Source organism: Giardia intestinalis, chromosome 3 (assembly GCF_000002435.2).
Source record: "Giardia intestinalis strain WB C6 chromosome 3, whole genome shotgun sequence".
NCBI lineage: Eukaryota > Fornicata > Diplomonadida > Hexamitidae > Giardia > Giardia duodenalis.
The window spans coordinates 209634-232790 of NC_051858.1; the positions used below are offsets into that span (position 1 = coordinate 209634).

A 23157-nucleotide genomic window follows, 5' to 3' on the forward strand; every position below is an offset into this window, starting at 1 on the left:
TTTCAAATAAGTTTAATTTCAAATAAATTTACGCAAAATTAAATATTTAATATGAATGTCCTAAAGTTACATAATGCCTATTCACACAATTCTGTCGGTTTTTCCGAAAGGCCAGTGCTTCCGTAATTATTCCTAAGAGTCTCCATGAGCGTGTTCCGTGTTTCTATCGCATTTGTTATTTCTAAAATTACTTTGTCCAACTTACTGGTCAATATGTCAGTGTCCGTTACGTTAGCGGAGATCATGAAGTCTTCTTTGGCGGGGCCGCTTAGCGAACACCCGCCCGCTTCGGAAAGCTCAAACATAGCTCTCTTTGCTGCCATATCTAAGTCTGGAAGCACAGGGATATTTGCTTGCTTTTGAGAGGCTCCATGTTGTGCCTTTACTGCAGCTAGTTCTTTCTTCAGTCGATCGATCTCACCAGTAGTTTCTCGCTTCATTAGTGTGTGTTCGGCCCGTAGCATTGCAAGCTCCGAAAGTAGGTTCTGTGCCTCTTCGTTCATCCCCTTTATCGTACGCTCAAGGGTGTTTTGGACACGGATCAGTTCCGTCTTTAAACGCTCGTTCTCTAGTTTGTCTCCTTTACCTGCAGACACAGCTGCTCGTCGTAGTCTTTCGTTTTCTGCACGTAGCTGAGAAATGACACTGCTCTGATCTAGAATTCGCCTATCAGAAAGCTTGTTTTTCTCCTGCGCACTCTTGAGCTGCAACTTAAGAGTCACCACACTGGCATCGTCTGTGCCTCCAGACATTTTCCGTAGAGCTTCTAGCTTATCATCTTTTTCGCTCAGCTGCCTCAGCAAATCTTGCCGCTCATTGTTCAATCTGATGTTGAGATCTGCCAGCGTCTTATTCTCATTCTCCATAGCGGCAATGATAGCGGTTGTTTCAGCCAACTGTGCAGCAGTAGCTTCTGCAACAATTGTACTTGATGATGATCGAGCTTCCGTCACTTCGGCCAACATTTTCTCCAGCTCTGCTTCAAACTCCTTCTTCTGCTCTTCAAGTGCTTTGGATAACTGTCGGACTTGCCGCTGCAGAGCTTCTATTTCCTGCTCATATTGTTCTCTTACTCGATCAATGTCTCGCTCGTACATCAGTGACGAAGTTGCCAGTATGCTTCTGCTCATGGAAGCAGACTCTTCCTTTCTTAATTCTTGAATCGTGTCTTGAGCAACAGAAAGCTCAGCTTCAGCATTTGCAAGCTTGGACAACAAAGCATCATAGTCCTTGCATTTATCGCAGATAGTTTCTTGTGGTCTAGCGGTAATCGGGAGAGCAGAGGTTGCTGCATGCGTTTCTAACATGTTTGCTCTTTCTTCTCTTAGCCTTGCTACGAGATTTCGAAGTTTGCTGATCTCCTGCTCGTGTGCTTCCTCGGTTTCGAGCAGTTCCGCTTGCAATCCTTGTATTTTAGACTTCAGACGCCGAACCTCAGCTTCATGTTCTTGTGACGCCAATTCTATGTCTGCTTTTGCTATGGAAATCTCTTTCCTGAGCTTGTGCACCTCTACTTCTGCTTCGCTAGCGAGGCTTGCTGAGGTAGCATGTTCATCGGTCCCAGGGAGGACGTCTTGGGACGTTGGGCCCGTACACCTTTCAATTACCTCTGAAACAGTTGAGGATCTAAGAGGAGAAGTGGAGCGATGAATGTTCTCCGTACTGTGAGGAGATAGCGAGCTACTCGTGAGTGTTGACGTTTGAAGACCCATCTCAATAGCCAGTTTAGATTCCCTTAGATTGCTGAGCGATGGATCTGGTTTTTGCTGCAATTTCGAGCCTTTCAGCGGCAATGTGCCGGAATTCTCTACGGAGAAGATCGCTGTATCTTCGCCAGCGTCAAGCTCGTTAGCATCCAGGAAGCTTGACTGTTCACGACGTAGATCTGCTATAATAGAATCAAATGCTGTCTGAAGAGTTCTCTTTTCACGCAGCAACCCGTCTACGGTGATTTTTTCACGGCTGAATATTCGTGCTACTTGAGATTGCAAGTCGATAATGTTATGCGTAATCGAGTCCATACTTTCTGTCTTTTCACGAATCATTTTTTCTACTGATGCCTTTAAGACATAATATGTGTCGCGTGCCTTTCTGATACTGGGCTGGTCGTCATCGTGTATGCAGGTGTCCTGGTATAGACCACTTGATGGGACCCGATGAGACATTTCAAGAGCGGCAATTGTTTCTTGCATACACCGTATTTCGTCGTCCTTGGTCATTAGTTCTCCCTTCATAGCTTCTATCAATGCGTCACGTTCTTTGACAACAGTGGTAGATATCTGCTGAATTTCCTCTCCGTGACGACTTATGCATTCAGTTAGGCTTTCTATGGTCTCTGTTTTTGTAATAATGGTATCAGACTGCTCTTTTAGTCGTTGCCGCAAGGTAAGAACCTCTTCGTTAAGCGAGTCTATCAATTTTTCTTGACTAGCCTGCGTCTTCATCAGCTCTTTGGTTATGCACTCCATATTGTTGTAGTTATCACTGAGAACAGACTTTTCTTCCTCCAAGCGGATAACAGTGGCTTGAAGGAATGAAAGATCGGCGGTCTGGTCTGGCCTCATGGCGACCTGTAAACGAAGCTTGGCTGATTCAGAGGTGGTGTTAGGTGTAGTGCCAGACTTGTCTGTGTTAGTTACACTAACGGGAGAAGAGAGTGGCTGCTCAAGCTGCTGAGATAGCTTTCTGATCTGCTTTTCTTTTGCAAGAGCGTAGCGCGTTATGTTCCGCTTTAAGAGCTTGATGTCCTGAAAGGCCTTGTTAAGCTCAGGATTGTCTACCACCGCATCGCCACCTTCTTCCAAGGAGTGTGGTCTATCGATGGATTGTTCTGGCGAGCAAAGTGTGGCCTCTCTTCTCAGCGTCTGCGTAGTAGAGGCCGCTGTGCTATACTCTTGACTTTGATATTGGTCGTCTTCACAAAGTGTGCTGCCACAAATAGTGATCATACCAAGAAGCTCTTCTTCAATAACCGTCAGATCAGAATATATATTGACTAGCTCGTAGTCATCACTATCACTGAGCTCCACATCCTCATATAAAACCCTGCTAGAGCCAGATTGTTCCACCTTCACTACTCTTCTTGGGGCATCTACATACGGCTTACTATCAGGATCAGGAGCTGGAAATACGGGCAAGGGTAAGTCATCTTCTTCTAAGTGGGACGCTGTCCCATCATCGACACTCATAGAATACTGCCTACTCTCATCTACAGAGGCGTCGTCTGCATGGCTCTTGTGAAGGCTCCGTTGCAAGTGTGTACGCATACTGGATGTGGAAGGAGACAACACTTGTCGCGGTGGTAGCCCAGTGCCAGCAGGAGAAGCGATGACCCCGCTTGTGATGGTAGCGCCATTAGCCTGTACCAGGGAGTTGATCTCTGCCTTTAGTAGATCAATCTCTTTGAGAAGCACGCTGTTATCCTTAGCTTGCTGCGCCATCTTACGAGTATTATTAGATACTGTCTTTTCATGCTGCTCTATCAGACGACTATAATTTGTAGACAAAATTTCCATCTGCTCCTTCAGAGACTTATATTTCTCCCATAGAGTAGTAAGCTCTTTATCTTTGGCTAGAATTGTAAGTTGTGCAATGTTAACATGTTCTTCTGTAATTACCAACTTATCCTTGAGCTTTTGTATCTCGAAGTCTTTGGCATCTTTAGCATCAAGGAATTTGCGGGCTTTAGTGACAGCATCTCCTTCCCCGGGGTCTGAAGTCGAGAGCTCTGCGTCTGAGTGATCAACACTTGCCACAGAGCCCCGGCGACTGGACGCTCTAGACTTTATGGTGCGGCTCTTCTTCAGGATCATTTGGCCACACATTCCTCGCTTTGAAAGTTTTTGAGAGCTCGTCACTTGTTCAGATAACGCGTCTCCAGTCTCCAAAAGTTCTCCTCGAAGCTTAGTGATCTCACTTATAAGAGACTCTATATGAATCTTATGTGCGTTAATGCTATTTTCAGCCGAATCAAGTTGCAAGGCGAGGCCTGCTACGACTGCTGCAGTGGCGGGATCAAGAGATGCATAATCTTGTTGTGCAGGAGCCTTGATATTTCTTGCCCCTGCAAGTTCAAGGGTTAACCTAGCGATGATTTCTATCAATCTATCCCTACTCTCTTCCTGCAAGTTTCCAGTATCTGAAGTTGGTGCGAGTGCTGTTGATGTACAAGAGGCGGTCTCAGCTGTGTAGAGGTCTGCCGGCTGTTCCGAACGATTAAATTGATGGTCACATATCATGGAATTTGAGGCACCCTTAACGGTTAGGATCTCCTGGAGCTGCTTTTCTAATGCGGCAATACGCTTCCTACTAGTTTCATCTTCGGAGTCTCTAATACGTTCTGTTACCACTAAATCATTCGACGATTGCTCGAGTTTCTGTGTGAGGACAGCAATTTCTGATAAACGACTGGCAAGTTCATTTCGTGCTTGTTCTAAAAGTTCCTTCGTGGTATTCGCTTCTACCTCAACGGCTTTCTTTTCACGTTGTAGGGCATGTACCTCTGCAGCTGAGCATTTGAGCTGTTCCTCCAATATAGTAAGGACCTGCTTGTGATTGGCTGCTTCATTCTTAAATTCTATTGCCTTCTCACTCAGCTGAGACTCTGTTGCATGTAGCTTTGCCTCCAAAGAGGTGTTCTTGAGTGTAGCAGTCTGAAGCTCTTGCTGAGTATGAAGAACCTCCAAGCTAAGAGCGTCTAAACGAGCTCTATCTTCTGCAATTGTTTTGAATGCCCCCTTGAGGCGCTCTTCATATGTGCTCGTATTTGATTCTAAAAGCCGCTCCAGCTCCACCACCCGCATAGTGAGAGCATCTATATCCTTCTCCTTTGCATGATATTTAGTCATAAGGAGCTCGTATTCATTTTGCAGAGGTAGCTGGCTTTCAATCTCTGCCTTTAGGCGCTCAATTTCCCCGTCTTGCTGGGCTAGCAGAAGCTGGACGTTACTTTTCGCATTGATGATTTTGGTTTGCAGTCCGTCCACGTCAGCTAGTAGAGCTTCGTTTTGTTGTCTCAGACCGTCCCGTTCTTCTGTCAAACGAGCCACATCAGCAGAGCAGGTACAGATTTTATCTTCCAAGCGAGCCATGTTCTCCTTGTACTCCTGCGCAATGGCCTCTATGTGCGCATCTTGCAGACGTGTTTGCTCCACATTGGCCGCATATAGCTTTTGAAGACCTTCCAGCTGTGTCCTCAGATCACTGACTTCTTTGCTTGACCCATCTGAGGCAGTCTGAGTAGCTACTAGGGCTTCCTTGAGTCGGCCCAGCTGAGACTGTAACTCAGTAATTTCACTGTTCTTTTCTACCATCTCCTGTGCCAAAGACTTTGCTGAGCTCTTGAATGTTCTATTTTCGGCTAAGGTTGCCTCTAACAAAACAACAAGATCTTGGAGCTCACCGCACTCTCTGTTAATGTTCCGCTCCATCCAAGACTCTGAAAGAAGACGTAACATGCTGTCGATTGCCTTGGACTCTTTCTTACCATACCCATCTGCGCTGCAAACCGTTTCGACAGTCCTGCTAATCTTTTTCAGCCGCTGTATGGTCGATTTAGATTTCTTAAGATAGTTAATGAGCTGCTCATTCATAAGCATCAGCTCCAAGTATGCTTTCTCCAATCGTCTGAACTTTATTTCAGGAGCTTCTGTACTCCGCAGAATATCGGTCGCGTCAGTCATATTGAACTCCTCTGGAATTTCTCCTCCGTCCTCTTGGTGAAGTACAGCAGGGGACTCTTTGAGCGAAAATTCTGTGTGTGAATACAAGCTGTCTCGTTGCTGCACCCCACTTATAGTTGCGCCATTAGCTGTAACTTGCTCTTGAGTGGATATGCTCATTGAAGCAGATTTTGTATTTTTGAGACGGTTCACCGGCTGCCAGCCCAGTAAATATTTGGTGCAGGCAGCAGCCGGCCGTTTACTGACCTCGGCCCTACGGGTGGACAGGTGCGGCATCGCTCGCTGCCACAGGGCCGGCAGGAGCGGCCTCTCCGCGGGCCGTCCGATCGATCGCCCGGGCGTCCAAAAACGGAATTCGTGGGCGGCGGTGGCAGTCGCGCGTCCAGCCCCCTGCACTTCGCCCTCAGGGAACTCCACGAGCGACTGGATAGCGTGCCTAATGAAAGCGTCGCAGGTGTAGTCTACTCCCTCAAGGGATATCCGAGCCTTGCCCTGAAGGAGATCCTCCTCGACGGCTTAGATAAGAACAGTGCAGATGCCATCAGACTAGAGCTGACCGCCCTTCTCGACCTCTCCCATCCGGGGGTCCTCAGGCACCACCAAGTAGTCGAGGACGAAGGTCTCATCTATGTCGTCATAGACCGGCACGACAAGACCCTCGAGCGCCTCCTCACCGAGCACAAACGAAGGAAGACTCTCATCCCTATCGCTGTGATCCTCTCCGTCCTGAGGCAGGTCGCTGCCGCCCTCGCCTATCTCTACGGCCTCAGTGGGATAGGTACTAGGGGGCTCGTCCACCGCGACCTCAGGCCTGCCAGCATCCTCGTCAGCGCAGACGGAGAGCGCTTCATCATCGCCGACTTCGGCCTCTGCAAGGACGCCCTGTGGAGTGGGAGCACTCTCATGGGAATAATGGCATACATGGCCCCCGAGGCGCTCCTTCACAACGAGGCCAGCCCCGCCTCCGACGTGTGGAGCCTCGGGGTCATCCTCTACGAGCTTACTACTCTAAGGAAACCGGACTTCCTAGAAGGTAAAGTCCCAGCAGAGGTCTTCGTCGATGGGTGGAGGCCGGACCTGAGCGATGTCACTGATGGCTTCATGCAGAATGTTCTGGAGAGGATATTCGTGCTGGAGCCAGAGAGGAGGCCGACGGCCAGGGAGCTGCACGAGACGCTCGCTACATTCGACATCCCAGTTAGTGAGCTGGGGGGTCAGTGCGTGATGCTGAGGTACAAGTGCGGCGCCTTGGAGACTACTCTGAACAGTGCTAACGCCAGGATTACACTTCTGGAGGAGGATGCCAAGACCAAGCTGGACAGGATTACTACTCTTGAGGCGGCCCTCGACGCCAGGTCTGCTGAGACTGCCTCTCTTAAGGGCACTCTCGAGGATCAGGGTAAAGGGCATCTGGCCACGTGAAGGCTAGAGGCCAAGGTCATGCAGCTTAGTGACAGGATGGAGCGGCCGACCCCTGCAGTCTTCCTCAGGCTGATGCGCGCTGCACACAAACAACACAGAGACCGTCCGGACACTACTTGAAGAGGGATTGGCATCAGCAAACGTGACGAGTAGGGGGTGACGGCCTCATGCACGCGCCCACGGGAACCGCCCCAGGGTGGCCCGGATCCCCGCCCCGCAGAGCACGAGAGAGGGCGCCGACGGCCGCAGGGCCCTGCTGCTCGCTGCGCAGGCGGGGAACAAGGACGTTGCGGAGCTCCTCGCGGAGGGGCGACCCCAGCCGGTGAGCCAGAGGCCGACAGCTGCCGCCGCGACAGGTGGGAGCTTTGTTGAAAAGGGTTGCGGAGACCCGCGCCCACCAGGACGGCATACCATGACGCGAGTCCGTGGGTAAGCTAGGCCCTGGACGCGCACACCCGGCTGAGCACACGCCACACGGAGCGACCGAGGAGTGCAAGAGATCCCCGGTATGCAAGCGGAGAGAAGTCCCTTATGGCAATCAGCGACCAGCCCTCGCCTTCGGACGGCCAGGACTGAGTGAGACGCCCGCTGGCTGGGCTGGGCATGGCCGGCGAGTGGAGTGAATCATAGAGAGAGCAAATTAGCCGAACCTATTCCATACTTTACTCTTGGGATGCATAGAACGCCTCCCGTTCTGTAGATTCTTCAATGAGCTGCTTGATATTCTGCATATCTATCTGGAGATCCTCTAAAGAATGCGTGTCTATCCTTGGCTGAGTCGAGTCTGATAGCTCAGAATCGTCACAGAGAGAGTCGAACCTCTCATGAAATCCTGTTTGAGTGGTTTGTACTTCATGTAATGTGGCTTTTTGATGATGCGGTGGAAAGTTCCGTTGAACAGGGCTTTGTACCAAAGTTTCATCGTTAGCCTTCACAGATTGTTTAGTAAATGTAGTTGATGCGGTCTTCAATTGCTTAGGCTTTGCTTCATTAAGGGGATTTTTTGGGAGTTCAACAGAATAATTGGATAGACTAGATAGTGCCTCATAGGTGTATGTTTGATGAGGTTGCGCCTCAACCAAATCAGCAGGTTTTTTGGTCTCTTCCAACTCTAGCTTTAAAAGGGTGAGCTCCATCGTGGAATCCTCAAGCTCTGCGGACTTCAGTTTGAGTTGCTCAGTAAGCTCCTTGATTCGTTGCTCGGCTGCAACTGTCTCTGTTATTCGCTGCTTAAGGGCGTTGTTAGTTTGGTTAAGAGCGATCTCCAGCTCGGTGATTAGAGCATGATCCTCAGTTCGCTGGTCCTTATTAATATCAGATGCGAGCAAAATAGTTTGAACAGCTTCAGAATAGGAAAGTGGCTGGGCGTCGATCTCTCTATCTATGAGAGGAACGCCGCCGATTAATGGAGCAGTAGAAAGTGTTGATAACCCGATGGATTCCACCAAGGGGATGACTCGGCTACTAGTTTCCGAAATTGCGCACTCGCCTATGGCTGCCAATTCTGCAGCGGCGTTCTCAGCGACAGCTGAGGCCAAGGACTTCCCTTGAAGAGTTGACAGAAGGTCTATAACGGTTTTATACTCTTGTCGCAACTCATTGTATTCGAACTGTAGTTGGTTCAGACGAAGACCTAATTGCTGATTCTCTTCTTTTAATTCATCAGCTCTCAACTCCATCTCGTGCTCCTTTATCATCTCTGCCGACCGCTCTCTGTCTCTGCTTTCAACATACTCTTGCTCTAATTTAAGCCGTGTGTTCCGTTCATTGTCTGCTTCCTCCCTTGCTGACTCTAGTGAATCGTGCGTTTCACAAAGCAAACGTTGTAGCTCCTCTAATCTGAACTGTCGCTCTTCGGTTAACTCTCGCAATTGAACAAGCTCTGTATAAATTTGATTTTTTTCGTAGTCAGATTGCTGAATCATGATCAGCGCTTGACTCTGAACCTGCTCCAGCTCAAGTTTGAGCTGAGCAATCTCGTGCTCAAAATTAAGCCTCAGAGCTTGTAGCGCACTCCCATCTGTCTGTCGCAAGGATTCCTGAAGCTGCGAGATCACCATGTCGTCTGTGGTCAGGTCGTATTCAATGTTCGGATTGTTATGCACGGTGGATACTACTCGCGTGGCAAGACTGGAAGAAGCTGGGGTCTCCAAGGCCCCAGTCCGCTTTGACTCCTCCAAATCAAACGTTACACGAGCAGATCCTAATGGCTTCTTAGGAGGGGGCTTTAGGACAAATTGTGCAGATGAGTCCTTATTGTCAAAAGCAGAAAGATGCAATGTTTCTTGTAACACGGTAAGGGCTTCTGTCTGCACTTCCTTTGGAACTAGGCTACAAGGCTTTACTGCGACTAATTCGTCCCTCAGTTTTCTCAATTCCCTGTGGTGTACAGCTTCTTGCTCCTGTAACTGCGACTGTAAGGAGGATATCTCTTCACGATATGTATCTGCCACTAGCTGAATTTCCCTCTCCTTGCTTCTTTCCAAACTTTGGATCTCCTTCGTAAGAACATTGACCTGAGTCTGTAGCGCTGACCGCTCTTCGTCCCGCTGAGCAACCAGAGCATTTAGGCGCTGATTCTCAGCGTAATACTGTTGCAATAAATGCTGTAGCTCCACAGTTGGCATCATGCCCTGGCTCAGCTGCTGCCGATATACAGCGTTTTGGCCTAAGATGGTATCCAGAGCCATCAGCATATCTTCCCCTGTTAGCTGAGAGGCTGGGTTCATACTCCGCGTCACGTTAGCGAGAATCAGCAAGATCTTCTGGAAACTTTCCCCAGAGGGGTCCTGGGCATCTGCACCAATTTGTGCATAATTCCAAGACTGCTCTTGTGCGCTCTGGGTTTTCATAGAATAAGGAGCATCTCGATAGTCTGTGGCATATAACAAGTCCGGAGGAACATTTCCCTCTATCAATCCTATTGAACTTATATCCGCCATCTCTGACGGAAATGGGGCTGGCTCTGCAGCAAGCCCAGGCACCGGGATGTGTAGAGGCGTTGCGTCCATGGAGGAGCGGTAGTCTGTGCTTGGCTGCATCCAGACACCAACAAGAATTTTACTCATAGATGGTTAGCATTCCTCTCAGCAATTCCTCTCAGCAACGCAAAGACTACAGGGACATGCTCCTACTCTCAAGGAGCCCTGGGATAAGCACCTCTTCAGCAGGCCTGCCATCATCCGGTGTGCGATAGAAGGGAGCGAGCTCGTCCTGGTTCAACCTATCTGCAGCTGTGTTAACCGTTGCATGAACAATTCTGTGTGATTGGTTGTGGCTGTATCGCTCGTCTGCAGGATTCAGCCAGGTGTGATCTCCAGAATGATGGAATATGTCATGGAGAAGAGTCCCGGGTCTATTACATGACCAAAAACGCATATCCTTATCGTCCCCGATGGTTGCTAGTACATGTCCGTTGGGATGATATGCTAAGTCTAAGATCTGCTGCGTGTCCTTTGTGCTTCTGTGCGCTCTAGTAATCGTTTCGAGTGGGCGCAAGTGTATAGGATCGCTGGAATGCTCTGACGTACTTATCCCTAGTACGCTTTCCAGTGTTACTTCATCCAGAGAGGAGACAGGGTAGGTGCCGGAAATGTTGACTTCATGGGCCACAGCCAGGTCAAAGAAGGACACGTTCCCCCCGCTGTCACCCACGGCAAAAGTGCTGGGCAAAACAGGATTCCACTTCATGCACGTAGGGTCATTATTTAAGGAAACCATGTAAATGGGTTCGGAGGGGTTGCGTATGTCATAGATACGTACTCGCTTATCGCATGATCCAACAACGTAAATGCTGCCTGAGCTGTGCCAATTCAAAAAGGAGATCTTATTTTCACGTGGGACCTTTGCAGAAAGGATATGCGCATGGCTACCCACAGGGTCTTTCTTGCTCTTCGTGTTTATTCGCAGATCCCAGATTGAAATTCCGCCTGTGTACTCTCCTATTAGCAGCAGGGGAGAGAACGGGTGGCAGGCAAGGGAAGTCAAGCTACTGTCAAATCCAGTTATAGTGATCAAAGTCTTGAAACACGTATCAACCGAGTTACTGAGGTGCGACACGATTGCTGTCTTATCACAACATGTGACAAAGTGAGACCCATCACCTGCAACAGCCATATCTGTGATACAGCCCTTATGGACCTGCTTTCCATAGCACTCCTTACTCGGTAACCGATTGAGAAAATTATCTAGATATACGACATATCCGTTGCCTGACGAAGTGAGGATATCGTTTTCCCCCGTGGGGAGGACGCGGAGCCTAGTTATGAACGCCGATGAGCCGCTTTCCTTTCCGACCTTGTGAATAGTCTCCATGTAAAAGTAGGAAAAGTCGTACGTGTTATGGTACACGATGTCCCCACGCTCTATCCCCGCGAGAATAAAGCGCCCGTCGCTATTGAACTCACAACAGCGCATCTGGACATAGTCCTTTTTTGACTCCGAAACCTCGACCTTCTTGTGCTGGATGTACTTATCTAGTACGGGATCTAATGGTACATACATCCGGGAGTAGCAATTGAGAGGAAGTGGGACATCTGTCAAGCGAGGAAAATGAGACTGATTCATGAGGTCTGCTAAGTAGAGCATATGGTTGTTAGCATAATCAATTGTCTTGTTGGCTTTGGCCTTCGAGATAGAGGTCCCATTCTTCTGCTGAACAACAGGGCCTGAATCGCGGCCATGGTGACCATGGTTGTGGCTATGATGCATCTGACTAAGCGTATGTAAGAAGCCCGCAGTTCACTGACTCTTCCCGAGAAACGCAGCTGCTGTGACTGAGGTCAAGAGGCTGGTGCACCGACTTGTTTGAATTGGGTTAATGGACAGAATAAATGAAAAGACAGCAAACAAAGTGGAGAAAGTATAGATGTGGCTTTTCGTGTCCCTTCTTGTGGCTGCTGCGTCATCATGCTTCAATAACCCTAAGCTTATTCTGAAGGAGAAGGTGCTGTGTGTTTCTTATGAGGCTCCAGCCAAGAAGCAATGTTCCCTCCAGGCCAGAGAGATGTACAAGGCAAAGCTTGAGTTTGAGGCTAAGGATGGGCAACAGGTGGTCTACCATAATCACAACGCCGTTTACGGAGCCATAGACGCTTGTTTTGTCAACACGGACCACCACTTTACCTTTGCAAAGGGACAAGTTCAGTTTACCATGGGAAATGAAACAGTAGCGGTAACAAATATAGAGGCTAATGAGCTCATCTATGTTTCCTTGGCACCTGGGTCTGGCCCTGCTCCCTCAAAGGGGGAGACTGTGATGGCTCATTACACTGGGATGTATCTCAACGGAACAGTCTTTGACACATCGCGCAAGAGATCCTTCCCATTCATGTTCCACTTAGGCCAGAATGAAGTCATCTCTGGCTGGGATCTCACTTTTGCGTCTATGCAAGCCAAGGAAAAAGGCATTATCGTTGTTCCTTATCAATATGGCTACGGAGAGCAGGGAATTCCCCCTACGATTCCCCCCAGATCTACCCTTGTTTTCGAAGTAGAACTAGTTCAGATAAATTAATCCAGCAGATATTGCATCCTTTGATACTGGGGTGTGGATTTACTCTAAGACACTTAAGAAAGTAAACAGCTCATTCTCAATACCTGGCACAATGCCTCTACTGCCCAGTGATGCAATTCTCTGCTCTTCGGCGCCGATCAGGGGACCAAATATGGACTTAAGTAGTGGTGAACTGTTTGCTAAAACAATGCTAGATAGATCTACCTGAAGCTGACACGGAAGCAATTTGTCTGCTCGGGCCTTTGCTTGGGCTGTGAAGGCATCTGCAAGCCCCTGAAGCGCAGTCTTTCCAATAAACGCCATAAGCAAATAGGGCATTGCAGATGCAAATCTGGCAAGAGAGGAATTGAAGGTGGCTGCTATCCTTAGCGCCAGATTAGAAGGCAGAGGAGAAGCTGCAGCTGACGTTTGTACACTGGCCTGCCTAAATGCTTGAGTCACTTCTGGAAGAGAGAGAACATCCTTGATAATTGCTGTGCTTACGTGCTTGATCACAGATTGAAGTGATCTAGAAGAACAGCGGTAAAGGTCACGCAAAACAAAGAAGTAATCATTAATAGTGATCGGGTCGAGCTGTTTCTTTAGCATGGAGCGCAAATTATTAGCGCTAGATGGGATGACCGTAGCAATCATAAAACAAATGGAAGAAATGAGAGCATATCCATAGTTGTACTGATACTCTGTCACGTTTCTTGCAGCTGATGCTATGCCCTGAGACGCTATGGAGCTCTTTGCACGCTCAATACCTGCCAAGGATAGATCTACCTCACCCAGCTTTGCAACCATGTACTCCATTATTTTTGCTGTCAAACCAGAGAATATCCGGCGCAGGTCTGGTACAAGGACCTTGAAGTCTATGAGATTTGCGTACGAGACATATATGCTCTTAACGAAACTAAGTGTGGCCGCTACGATGTCAAAGATTGGCATGACAGTGTTGAGGAGGGTCACCAGTTGGACCGGTGCATCCTTAGACTTCACGCGAATAAACGGCTCGAGTACGTCTTCTAACGATACACTGCTGGACAAGCTGTAGGACATATCTATGGACAGTCTCTCCCGAGCTGTCTCTGCGTCTGCCTGGGCTGCTACCCCACCAGGACCTGTAGCAGAATTGGTATCCCCTCCAATCAGATCTGGAAAGACGGTAACAAGAAGCTTACCAAGGAGATCGTGAAAGGGAAGAAGCTGCTCGATGCATAAGAGAAGATTCAGATAGGGGAATGTCTGGAACTTAGCTAGCTTAACACAGGGCGGCTTTACCGTACTTGACCGACTAGTGTTTGCACTTGACCGCTTATTAATCCGATGATCATGCCAGTACCCATCTGCAAAGGTAAATCCATTGTTGAGTTGGACTATTGTTTCTGTGGTTACCGGTAGAAACTGATAGAAGGTCAAGGATACATCGTCTATTTCTTTGGTTACTATAGAATATTCATAAGTCCTGTAGGCACACAAATCGCTTAGCTCAAAGTACTTAGCTGTTGCAGATAGGAGGCTGCTGATAAGACCTGTGATAGTCTTCCGAAAGTGGGTTGCCAATCCCAACCCTGTGAACAAGTCGGATGTGAGCAGATCATACGTTTGCTTGAGGATGTCATTGAGCGAGGAAAAGGATTGCTGGAGAACAGAGGGGGTGTAGGATGCAAGAAAGCTTTTGTAGCTACCTGTCAACTGAGCACAAATCTTGCCTATGGTGTCCTGCGCCCAGAGAAACACCTTGGAGTTTAAGCGGTGAACAATCTCCGCATCTGTGTACGGCTCCAACAGATTGATAAACATGAGAGCTCTGTTTATGGAATCTTTCATGCGACCAACATTGGTAATAAAGTTAACTTCAAAGGTGGTTAGATTCGTTGTTTTATAGTTAAAGACCTTTAGCTTAGCTGGTTGCGCTGACATTGAGCAATCATAGAGTGACGAGCCACCGAGATAGATGTTGACTATTGCTTCACCAATCCCCAGATAGTGAATCATGCGGAGAATTGTGCGTTGAAGAGTCAGAACAGACCCAGGTTCTTGATTGTCTTCTCGTGGCAATAGGAATGACTCACTTTCGTTCAAAATTTTGAAGTCCGCAACAACCGCTTTCTCCGCATCCGATGGCCGTGTGAATATAGTCATGTAATCGTTAAGAATGGTTATGTGATGGGAATTGATGGAGTCAGTGTCTTTGATGTTAAAGGACCGCGTTTGTTTAAAGATTAAACTATTTCTAAATGAGTCAAAAGTAGTAGCATCCCCAGTAAGAAGGAAGTTGGATGCCTGCGTAACAAAGCACTGCTTTAATTGATTCTCGAGATTGCGAACAGAAATTCGCTGATTGTCTGGAATGTCGAAGTTAGAGGAGGCGCGTGAGATAAGGTCTGGTATCGATAAGACAGTGTGACCCATGGATATGCTGTTACTATGAGGGGCTATAGGCTGGGAAAAATCCAATGTTCCTGCCAATTGAAGAAGAACATAGGCTTGGACAAGTCTGTTTTCTGCAATGCAAAGACGCACCTGTGCCTCAAGATTGCGGAAGGATACCAATGGAGTTAACGATAGAACGTCATCCCTAGCATCAGCTACAATCACAGCCTCTTGAGAGGAAGGTTGACCCATGGGTTCAGCCTCATGCCCTGTGATATCGCCCTCCGCTTCATTTAATTCACCAGATATACCCTGCACATTTCCATGCCTGTACTCCTTCTGCATAGCTGAGATCACTTGGGCACAAGATTGAGAGAGTTCTGATAGGCGTGCTTGACATGTAACACAATTGGCAATGAGGCCATTGAGACGGGTGACGGAGTGTCCCATGGAGTCTGCAGAACGCGACGCAGCTATTATCGTGGATAAATCCGTTCCTGTTTCCTTCTTCTGGAGGTAGTCGGTATCTGCCTTCAGTCTATCAATGGCAGGGCCCAAGTGCTCTGCCTCTTTCCCATACTTTTTGAGGAACTGGGTAAGAAACGCGTGTGCGCTAAAGTCAGGCGACGTGAAGTTTGCCTTTTGCAAAACTGCAAACACGTCCATTTATTCTTTTATTTCTATTCCCAGGTCGCCTGCACTGTCATCAGAAGGTCCATAGGAGTCAGATAGTTGCATCTGATCATCGCTCATAACAACCATGTATTTCTGTATTTCAAACTTGATCAATCCCCGCAGAGATTGATAGGATGTGCCGCTTCTGGCACCTCCACCAGTTCCAGATCGAGTCTGAGGCCGCTCCACGTGGGGCTCTCCCAGCTCATCAATGTTCTCGAGGTCTGCTGCTTCTTCCAAAGCTAGTATATTCAGTGCTTGGTTTCCAAACTTCAGGGCCTCGTGTGGGCTAACTACCAGAACAGAATCATAGCTCACCCATCTAGCTGCGTGGGTCAACGCAGCCCAGCCATCTGCGTCAGTCATGTTACACTCAAAGGGAATAGTTATGTTCAGGGCCCTAGAATGATCATAAATGGCACTAAACATGCTTGCAGTAAGCCCACATAAATTTTGACAACGCACTTGCCCCTCTATATGAACAAGTAGGTGAAGAGCATATAGATCGTCGAGGATTGCTGCTCGCATGAGGGCAGTCTGCCCCTTATCATCTAGGGCGCCGTTGCACTCTGCTACGCAAACAGGATAAAAAGGCACTTGATGGATCATGGCAAATGCTAGCTCCGAGGGCGTTCCCTTCTGCTTGCGCGTGCTGCTTTCATTGCCTCTATCATCCGCGGACTGTTGCGCAATTCCTCTGTGTTTAGACAGAGGCCGAAGCAAAGGTCGTGACATCGGCCTGTGAGATGCAGCACGGCTTTTGAAGGAAGCAGGTAGCCGGCCAGATGCATAGAAGTGGCGACCAGTCAAGTATTCCAGGTGCTTTGCCTCAAATATGTCTAACATAATCATAGCTTCATAGAAGGCAACTGCAGAATTGAGTTGGACAATACCGCACTCAAGAGCGGCTTGATATGCATACAAAAAGCCCGGTGTCCCCCCATTCGTGTCTGGTCCCTTGCTTACGCGTGCACAGTTAATGCAGCACTCAGATGGAGCAAGCAGCAGCGCGACCTCCATCGCATTGGATATGGCCATGAAGCTTGGGAATTTCATCTGAAGAGACGCATAGTCCATGCTCTTCGATAAAGCATCTGCTGTCGCTGTCATAGAATGCTTCACGTGGTCCTCGTGGGGTAGTAGAGGCTGCCAGGGCATGGCCTGAGTCGCTGAGTATAATAGCCAACAGATTGAGCACGAGCCTATCAAGCAAGACAGATTGTTACCTGTCATGTTAACTTGAAGCCTCGCTGTTGATATGTACTCTACCGAATGCTGAAGATGATACAAGTGGAAAGACTGAATAGCTAAGGAATATAGCTTGGGCACAAACACAGCGAGGTTGTGAAGGAAAGAAAGGTCTGCTGCATGCTCAACCAGTGTTTCAAGGGACAGCAGGAAGCACGACTTTGCGTCTTGATGATGGTGCCCAGCACAGACCCGGGACAGAAGTCTCACATGCGCAACATCCCCTGCAGCGACTGCCCTATGAAGAGGATAGATGCTGTATCCATTCTGTGACACAATGTGCATCCCTCGCCTGATGTAGGACGTTGCCATCATACTGCGATAGTATTCGTTAGCTTTCAGAGAGCTAAGTCTTCTGTCTGCATCTTTGCATGTTACCAAATGATAGAGAGCATTAGAGTAGATTGTACAGAGCTTTAAATTGGACAGTTCCTCCTTTAAGCTGAGGCGCTTCTCGTGCTTATAGCTAGCTTCTCGATTAAAGAAAGTTAATGAGAGTAATAGCTTTCCTAGCTGGTAGAACACATAGTCCTCTAGGGCACTCAGGTTATGAGTAAAGCCAAGAGGGTGCTCAGAGATGCTAGAGAGTGTATCATAGTCTACATACCTTTTTAGATCAAGCTGAACACGCAGAATGCCATAGTTATCCAATCTTAGGCATGCTATATCAATGATGTTATCAAGAAGAGTCTTGATGGCATCGTGAGAAAGAAAGATTCTTTTGTCAGTGTACTCAGACAATACATAACTAAGCAGCTCCACTAGATCCGTGTATAAAAAGGACAGGACAGCACTCGAGAACGGATCCTTAGCAGGAATGGCATACTTCGTGGCCACGGTCTTATCTAGAGCTAGGTCAAGTCGTCGTTTCAAAGACGGCTGCAGAGTATATCCAGAAAAAACTCGTGATGGTCCCTTGTTCTCTAGCTGGATAGTGTATATAGGAGCTAAGCTGGGGTGCCTTATGGTCGCAAGAGCGGTGACAAGGTCTCTAGATATATATGGAAGAGAAGTCATATGGACCAGAACACCCGATACGCGACTTATCATAAGCGATCCACCATCACGCACCCCCCGGACAAACAGGACAGGTGCTATGTTGGCTTCCCGCATCTCTGTGTTCCTTTAAAATACTTTATGGCCCTCGACAGCTGCCAACTCTTACTTTTGGCGCTGCAATCCGTGACAGAGTTACCGCCTTCTGCGAAACAGAACGAACTGTTACTCGGCATCTATGACTCAATACCAGATGGCGACCGTGGCAGCGTCATTTCAAAAGTCCTTGACAGCTGTGAGGAAAAGGCTGCTTTGGCTCTTTGTACCGCTATTCCTGATGTCGTGTATCTTGATACTGATATCCTCAAGCGTACTACTTATCTTGTATCGCGTGCTCTTTCACAGGGCAAGGTTTCCTTTCTGGTTGTTCCCGATGTATTCAATCCGGAAAGCGCAGCTCGCGATTGTATACTGTCCGTTGCATACTTTGTTTTGAAGGACCCCGTGTCCATTGCATTGTATTCGAATCTCTTCTCAGTGTTTCTAGAGGACTACGCAGCCTCAGCAAACGAAGTTTCGCACATTGCTACTATTCACGATCCTCTTCCTTCAATTGGCCTGCATCTAGCCGAGGCAGCAACCTCTGCTCTTCGAATATTGGAGCCAACACACCTTATTCTGGTGCTTGCTGCCTGGTATTCTGCCACTAGATCATCACTACTACCCCCTTCTGTTTGCAATGGTCTAGAGACGCTCTATAGACAGGTATCATCTGCTGAGCTATTTGACTCTATCGACCCCAAAATCGCTCTGGCTAGTTGTGACTTACTCTTAGATTTACTATCACTAATCTTAAAGAACGAAGGCCTGGACCACGTGGTTGGATATTTGAACCCGCAGATAAAAGCATGCAGGCATTTGGAATTGATCTCTTCTTTGCTTTCTCTTGCAGGCTGTCTTTTACCATCTCTGCTTAAAAACCAAGCTATTGACTGCAAGCCTATTCATTCGCTCATCTCTATGTCTGCATACATTGTGGGCTTGGGATCGTCAGCTGCAGTCAAGCGCATAGCTCCTTTTCTTAAGGTTGTGTTACCAATTTATGGAGTTGACGCCACCTTTTCCACTGCGCTTTTGATGCTTCTCGACTCAATTGAGTCTGCTAGTAGTTTGCACCTTGTCATCCCTGCCTTTCAGCGGTTTGGTCCACAGCTGTTTTCATATATGAATAGTGCCAATGGAACTAACCAGGCTTCCTTAGAACAATCTCCAATCTTGCTACTTTTATATAATTTTTTACACAGGGCTATGACACTCACACTTCTTCCCATACGGCGCTTTTATTTGCATATTTTACCCTTGATAGCAATCGGATTTATATCAACCTTTAAGGTTCCTACGACTCTTTTTAGACCTCTCTTCATGGCTTGCAGCATGCTCCCAGCGATTTCAGGGGTCCAAGAGCAACGATTTGCTCGGAGTGATAACGCTCGTAAGAGGATTGCTCAAGAGCGAAACCGTAGTCTTCACGTTCCAGCTGAAGAAAAAGATCATATCATCGATCAAACCATTTCCACCCCATATCAACTATTTGGCAATTGCGTCTTTCTCTCCCCAGATACTGACTATCAGGCAACTCCGTTTGAAGACAGGGATATAGAGGACATTTTTCCTCTCACGGACGCTTTCATGTCCTCTGTCTCCTCCGCTATTGATGAAACACTTGAGAATATTGCGATCGGATACTACGCCTTGGCTAAGAAATACAACAACCTCTGCGTCGGCTCGCCTTTGGTGACAGATAATACAGTGTATCGAGCGGTTGTCTCACAAATGCTGTTACAATCGGTGTCGTGTAGGCAGGATCCTATTATCTCACTTTCAAATCTCTGCGTTATTATTGGTGCAGCCAATGCATACACCTTCCCGAGCGTCCTCTTTGTTGTCATCAATTCTGCAGTATCGATTATTGAGTCTTGTCTTTCTACTTACACAGATGGACTAACTGCCTCGAGTAGTTCGAATACCATTGGTGAGTCGGACACCTACGTTGTTCCGGATGATCTTTCTACCAAGGCTCTAGAGTCATTCAAGCAGCTTTATTATTCTGTTCTAAACGTTAATCGCATTCATAGACCGTTCTTTATGACAATCTTATTCAAATTAGCACTCTCCTTGTCACAGCTGTGCAATTTTATGCCATCTGATATCATGACAAGCTTTATGCATCAAGCATTTCAGCTCACCACCTTTCCACAGGACTCCGCTATTCTTACCAAGTGGGTAGCGCTAGCAGAGCAAAGAAGACTATCTACCCTTGATTTACTCGTCACCCTCTTTCTTTGTGTCCTCTGCAAAAGACCCATCCCCGCTCTGAAGCAACCTATTATAGATATCTTGAGTGTAGATGAATCGTTCTACTCACTTCTCGGTGATGTAGAGCATCCATCTATGGTAGAGCTGCTCCAGAGAGCACCAGACTACGTCGGTGAGCTTGTTAGTCTATTGCATAGTAACCTTTCGTGCACAGTCGTATTGAAGGGCGCGCTTAATATTCTAAGATATGGGTACAGAACAAAGACACCGTCAGATTCAATGCTCGTCCTCCACTCTGACGTTTGGTCAATGATTGCCCCAGACATTCCATTCCTGTCCCCGCTTATCATGAAACACATTCCTAACCCAGATCATCGAGGGCTAGCATTCGCTTTGAACAACCTTTCACTGGAAACCATTTCCTATCAGCTTTGCTCCAACACTAATGGAGCTAATGCCTTTATAGATGTTGTACGCAGTCTTATGGATGATTGGGAAGCTTTTTCAGAAACGCATACGGCTTCCTTCTTTGGTATGCTAAGTGACATATGCTTGGTTTGCACGAGAACTATGCATCGATTGCGCAATGATAAGACACTGGTAGAGCGCTTGGAGCAGCTCATTTGCGAAGTCTGTGAGACAGTATTTCAGACTGCGAACAACGAGGTAAGTGGGTGTGCAAAGGGTATGTACTTTCACTTGGTCTCTAAAGTACTTTTCAGCGAACATGTTATTGATGCACTCTGGCTACTGCACATCTCGAACTCCGTACACTATCCTCGACTGCTGCTAGTGGTTAAACGGTTCTTCACAGGTGTATACCTGTTTAGTTCGTTGAGCCCGGTGTATTCAGCGTCGATACTAACACCCTTGGTTTCTAGCATACATTCCTTAATATTTAACCGTGCTGATACATTGGTTAGAAGTTGCTTTGTCAAGACAGAGCTACTGGATATGATTCTGTGCTTAGCTCTATATATACCATATGATGGCACGTACTATGAAGTAGAAGATGCTTCCTCTATCGTTGTCCAAACAGGATTGATACGCTATTATGAACAGGTTGATAAATCTGAGTGTGTCTCGGACACCTCATTTTTTGCTGATTATAGAGTACGAAAAGCAGCAATCGGGCTTCTCCAGACGCTGGCATGCCATACTTCACCCATTGGGCTGATACTTTCGCTTTTAACGAAGAACATGGAACCATCCAAAGAGGCCTTGGACGACCGCAGAAACAACCTTTTGAAAGAAAAGCCATTAGACATTAGAAAGGGCAGGGGGCAGATTGATGTGTCAGGATTGCCAGATTGCATGTTCAACGATGTGTACACGCTCCTGTTTATCCCTCTTCTTGAACCACAAAGGGAGCTTTCAATGCTTTCATCTGTATCACAGTTAAAGCACGTGACGCTCCTACGCATACTTAGAATGCTTGCAAGCATAACGTACCACAACAAACCATACAACATACAGAACTCTGAATCAGCGGAAACCACTCTATCTAATGCAATCTTGATGCTCAGTGAACGGCTATCACTACCGTGTTGGGCACGGCGCTCCCGTGAGATCTGGGAACAAGTACTTGTGCTATTGATCGTATCGTCATCACGCCCGTTGCTCACTATACAACGGGCATTTCCTCTCCTATCATCGCGGAAGGCTTTTACCGATAAATTCACACACCTACAGTCCCACTTAATTGTTACATGCAACACCATATGTATAGTGCTAGATAAGTGGATAACATGTGCGCTGGAGCAAGCTAGCAATGTATGTCATGATAAGTTTACCAACATCCCAGATTACCATGCCTATCAAATGTGCCTCCGAGAACTTGTGCCCTACGCCCTAAGCCCTGTCCATAGCCTGCGTGTAATAGCCCAGTCCTTTTTCTTGCGAATGTGGAGTAAGGGGAAACTCCTGACAGAAGCCATGCGTGCCAATAATGTGCCCGGTCACTCATTCATTAACAAGGCTCTTTTGGCTGTCAGTGTCTCGTCTTCCCTACTAGACATTTTCAAAATGTTCCTGGAGTCTACAGAGGTAGCCAAGAAGTATGCTTCTTTGCTGGATTTATTAGATCCACGCACTGAGGCACTATGTATGACATCCGCAGCGGCGTATGTTGATACGTCTTATCCTACACCAAATGTTTCTGCTGTTGCTGGAAACGTCGTCACAACTCTAGACAAAGCTGCGTCCGAAGACACCAATTACAAGAAGATGATAACCTACGCACTAGCGTCGCTAGACTTAGGCCCACAAGGTCATGAACAATTGGAGGATCACACCAAGCATGAAGCTATGTGGACAGAGTCTTATAAGCCTTGTGATGTGCCGCATGAGGGCAACTGCCAGCAAAAAATACACTCTGCTAAGAAAGATGGGCACAAATTAGTTGACCAATCCAGCAACTTAAAATCCAGCAACTTAATAATTAACGCATCACTACTTGACAAGACTACTAACTTAGGAGGACTGGCCCGCACAGCAGAGGTGTTTGGTCTGGACACCCTTGTATTGGGTAACACATCTTTTGCACTTGATCCTTCGTTCAAAGCCATGAGCATGACGGCTGATATGTGGCTTAACATTGAAGAAGTTCAACCATGCAATCTTGTGCAGTGGATTGCTGAGAAGAAAAAAGACGACTACAGTGTGGTATGCCTTGAACAAAGCAGCAGATCTGTGTACCTGCAGGATGCAGATTTGCCACGAAAAGCTGTCCTAGTCCTGGGAAATGAGAGAAAAGGATGTCCAGAAGAAATCCTGAGTCTCTGTGATATGACTGTGGAAATCCAGCAACTAGGGAATATTCGATCCCTAAATGTGCACGTGAGCTGTGCAATCTTCGTTTGGAAATGGGCTTGTCAGCATAGATTTTCTACCGCGGATTAAGAGGTTTGAGCTTCCATAGTCTGCAATGTAGGTAACAGTGTGCTC

The 23157-nt window shown here is 47.4% G+C and overlaps 7 protein-coding genes and 1 pseudogene across 7 annotated transcripts; 3 read left to right on the plus strand and 5 right to left on the minus strand.

Annotated features, from left to right (window-relative positions):
- Positions 1 to 77: 77 nt before the first annotated feature.
- Positions 78 to 5840, minus strand: GL50803_0021662 (Coiled-coil protein; the record flags this gene model as incomplete). The annotated part of the gene is made up of 1 exon (XM_001706879.2): positions 78 to 5840. The coding sequence occupies one exon, from the start codon at positions 5838 to 5840 to the stop codon at positions 78 to 80; it is 5763 nt and encodes a 1920-aa protein (XP_001706931.2).
- Positions 5841 to 5891: 51 nt separating this feature from the next.
- On the plus strand, positions 5892 to 7103 carry GL50803_00134209 (Kinase, NEK; annotated as a pseudogene; the record flags this gene model as incomplete).
- Positions 7104 to 7765: 662 nt separating this feature from the next.
- Positions 7766 to 10144, minus strand: GL50803_0095639 (uncharacterized protein; the record flags this gene model as incomplete). Its single annotated transcript, XM_001706875.2, has 1 exon — positions 7766 to 10144. The coding sequence occupies one exon, from the start codon at positions 10142 to 10144 to the stop codon at positions 7766 to 7768; it is 2379 nt and encodes a 792-aa protein (XP_001706927.2).
- A 73-nt stretch (positions 10145 to 10217) lies between these two features.
- GL50803_0016900 (Collagen alpha 1 chain) lies at positions 10218 to 11813 on the minus strand (the record flags this gene model as incomplete). Its single annotated transcript, XM_001706874.1, has 1 exon — positions 10218 to 11813. The coding sequence occupies one exon, from the start codon at positions 11811 to 11813 to the stop codon at positions 10218 to 10220; it is 1596 nt and encodes a 531-aa protein (XP_001706926.1).
- Positions 11814 to 11970: 157 nt separating this feature from the next.
- GL50803_00101339 (FKBP-type peptidyl-prolyl cis-trans isomerase) lies at positions 11971 to 12618 on the plus strand (the record flags this gene model as incomplete). The annotated part of the gene is made up of 1 exon (XM_001706873.1): positions 11971 to 12618. The coding sequence occupies one exon, from the start codon at positions 11971 to 11973 to the stop codon at positions 12616 to 12618; it is 648 nt and encodes a 215-aa protein (XP_001706925.1).
- Positions 12619 to 12657: 39 nt separating this feature from the next.
- On the minus strand, positions 12658 to 15642 carry GL50803_0016902 (uncharacterized protein; the record flags this gene model as incomplete). Its single annotated transcript, XM_001706872.1, has 1 exon — positions 12658 to 15642. The coding sequence occupies one exon, from the start codon at positions 15640 to 15642 to the stop codon at positions 12658 to 12660; it is 2985 nt and encodes a 994-aa protein (XP_001706924.1).
- On the minus strand, positions 15643 to 18012 carry GL50803_0016903 (Ankyrin repeat protein 1; the record flags this gene model as incomplete). The annotated part of the gene is made up of 1 exon (XM_038045890.1): positions 15643 to 18012. The coding sequence occupies one exon, from the start codon at positions 18010 to 18012 to the stop codon at positions 15643 to 15645; it is 2370 nt and encodes a 789-aa protein (XP_037901777.1).
- Positions 18013 to 18036: 24 nt separating this feature from the next.
- Positions 18037 to 23112, plus strand: GL50803_0032741 (tRNA guanosine-2'-O-methyltransferase; the record flags this gene model as incomplete). The annotated part of the gene is made up of 1 exon (XM_001706870.2): positions 18037 to 23112. One exon carries the CDS (start codon positions 18037 to 18039, stop codon positions 23110 to 23112), a length of 5076 nt encoding a protein of 1691 aa, XP_001706922.2.
- Between the last annotated feature and the right edge of the window lie 45 nt (positions 23113 to 23157).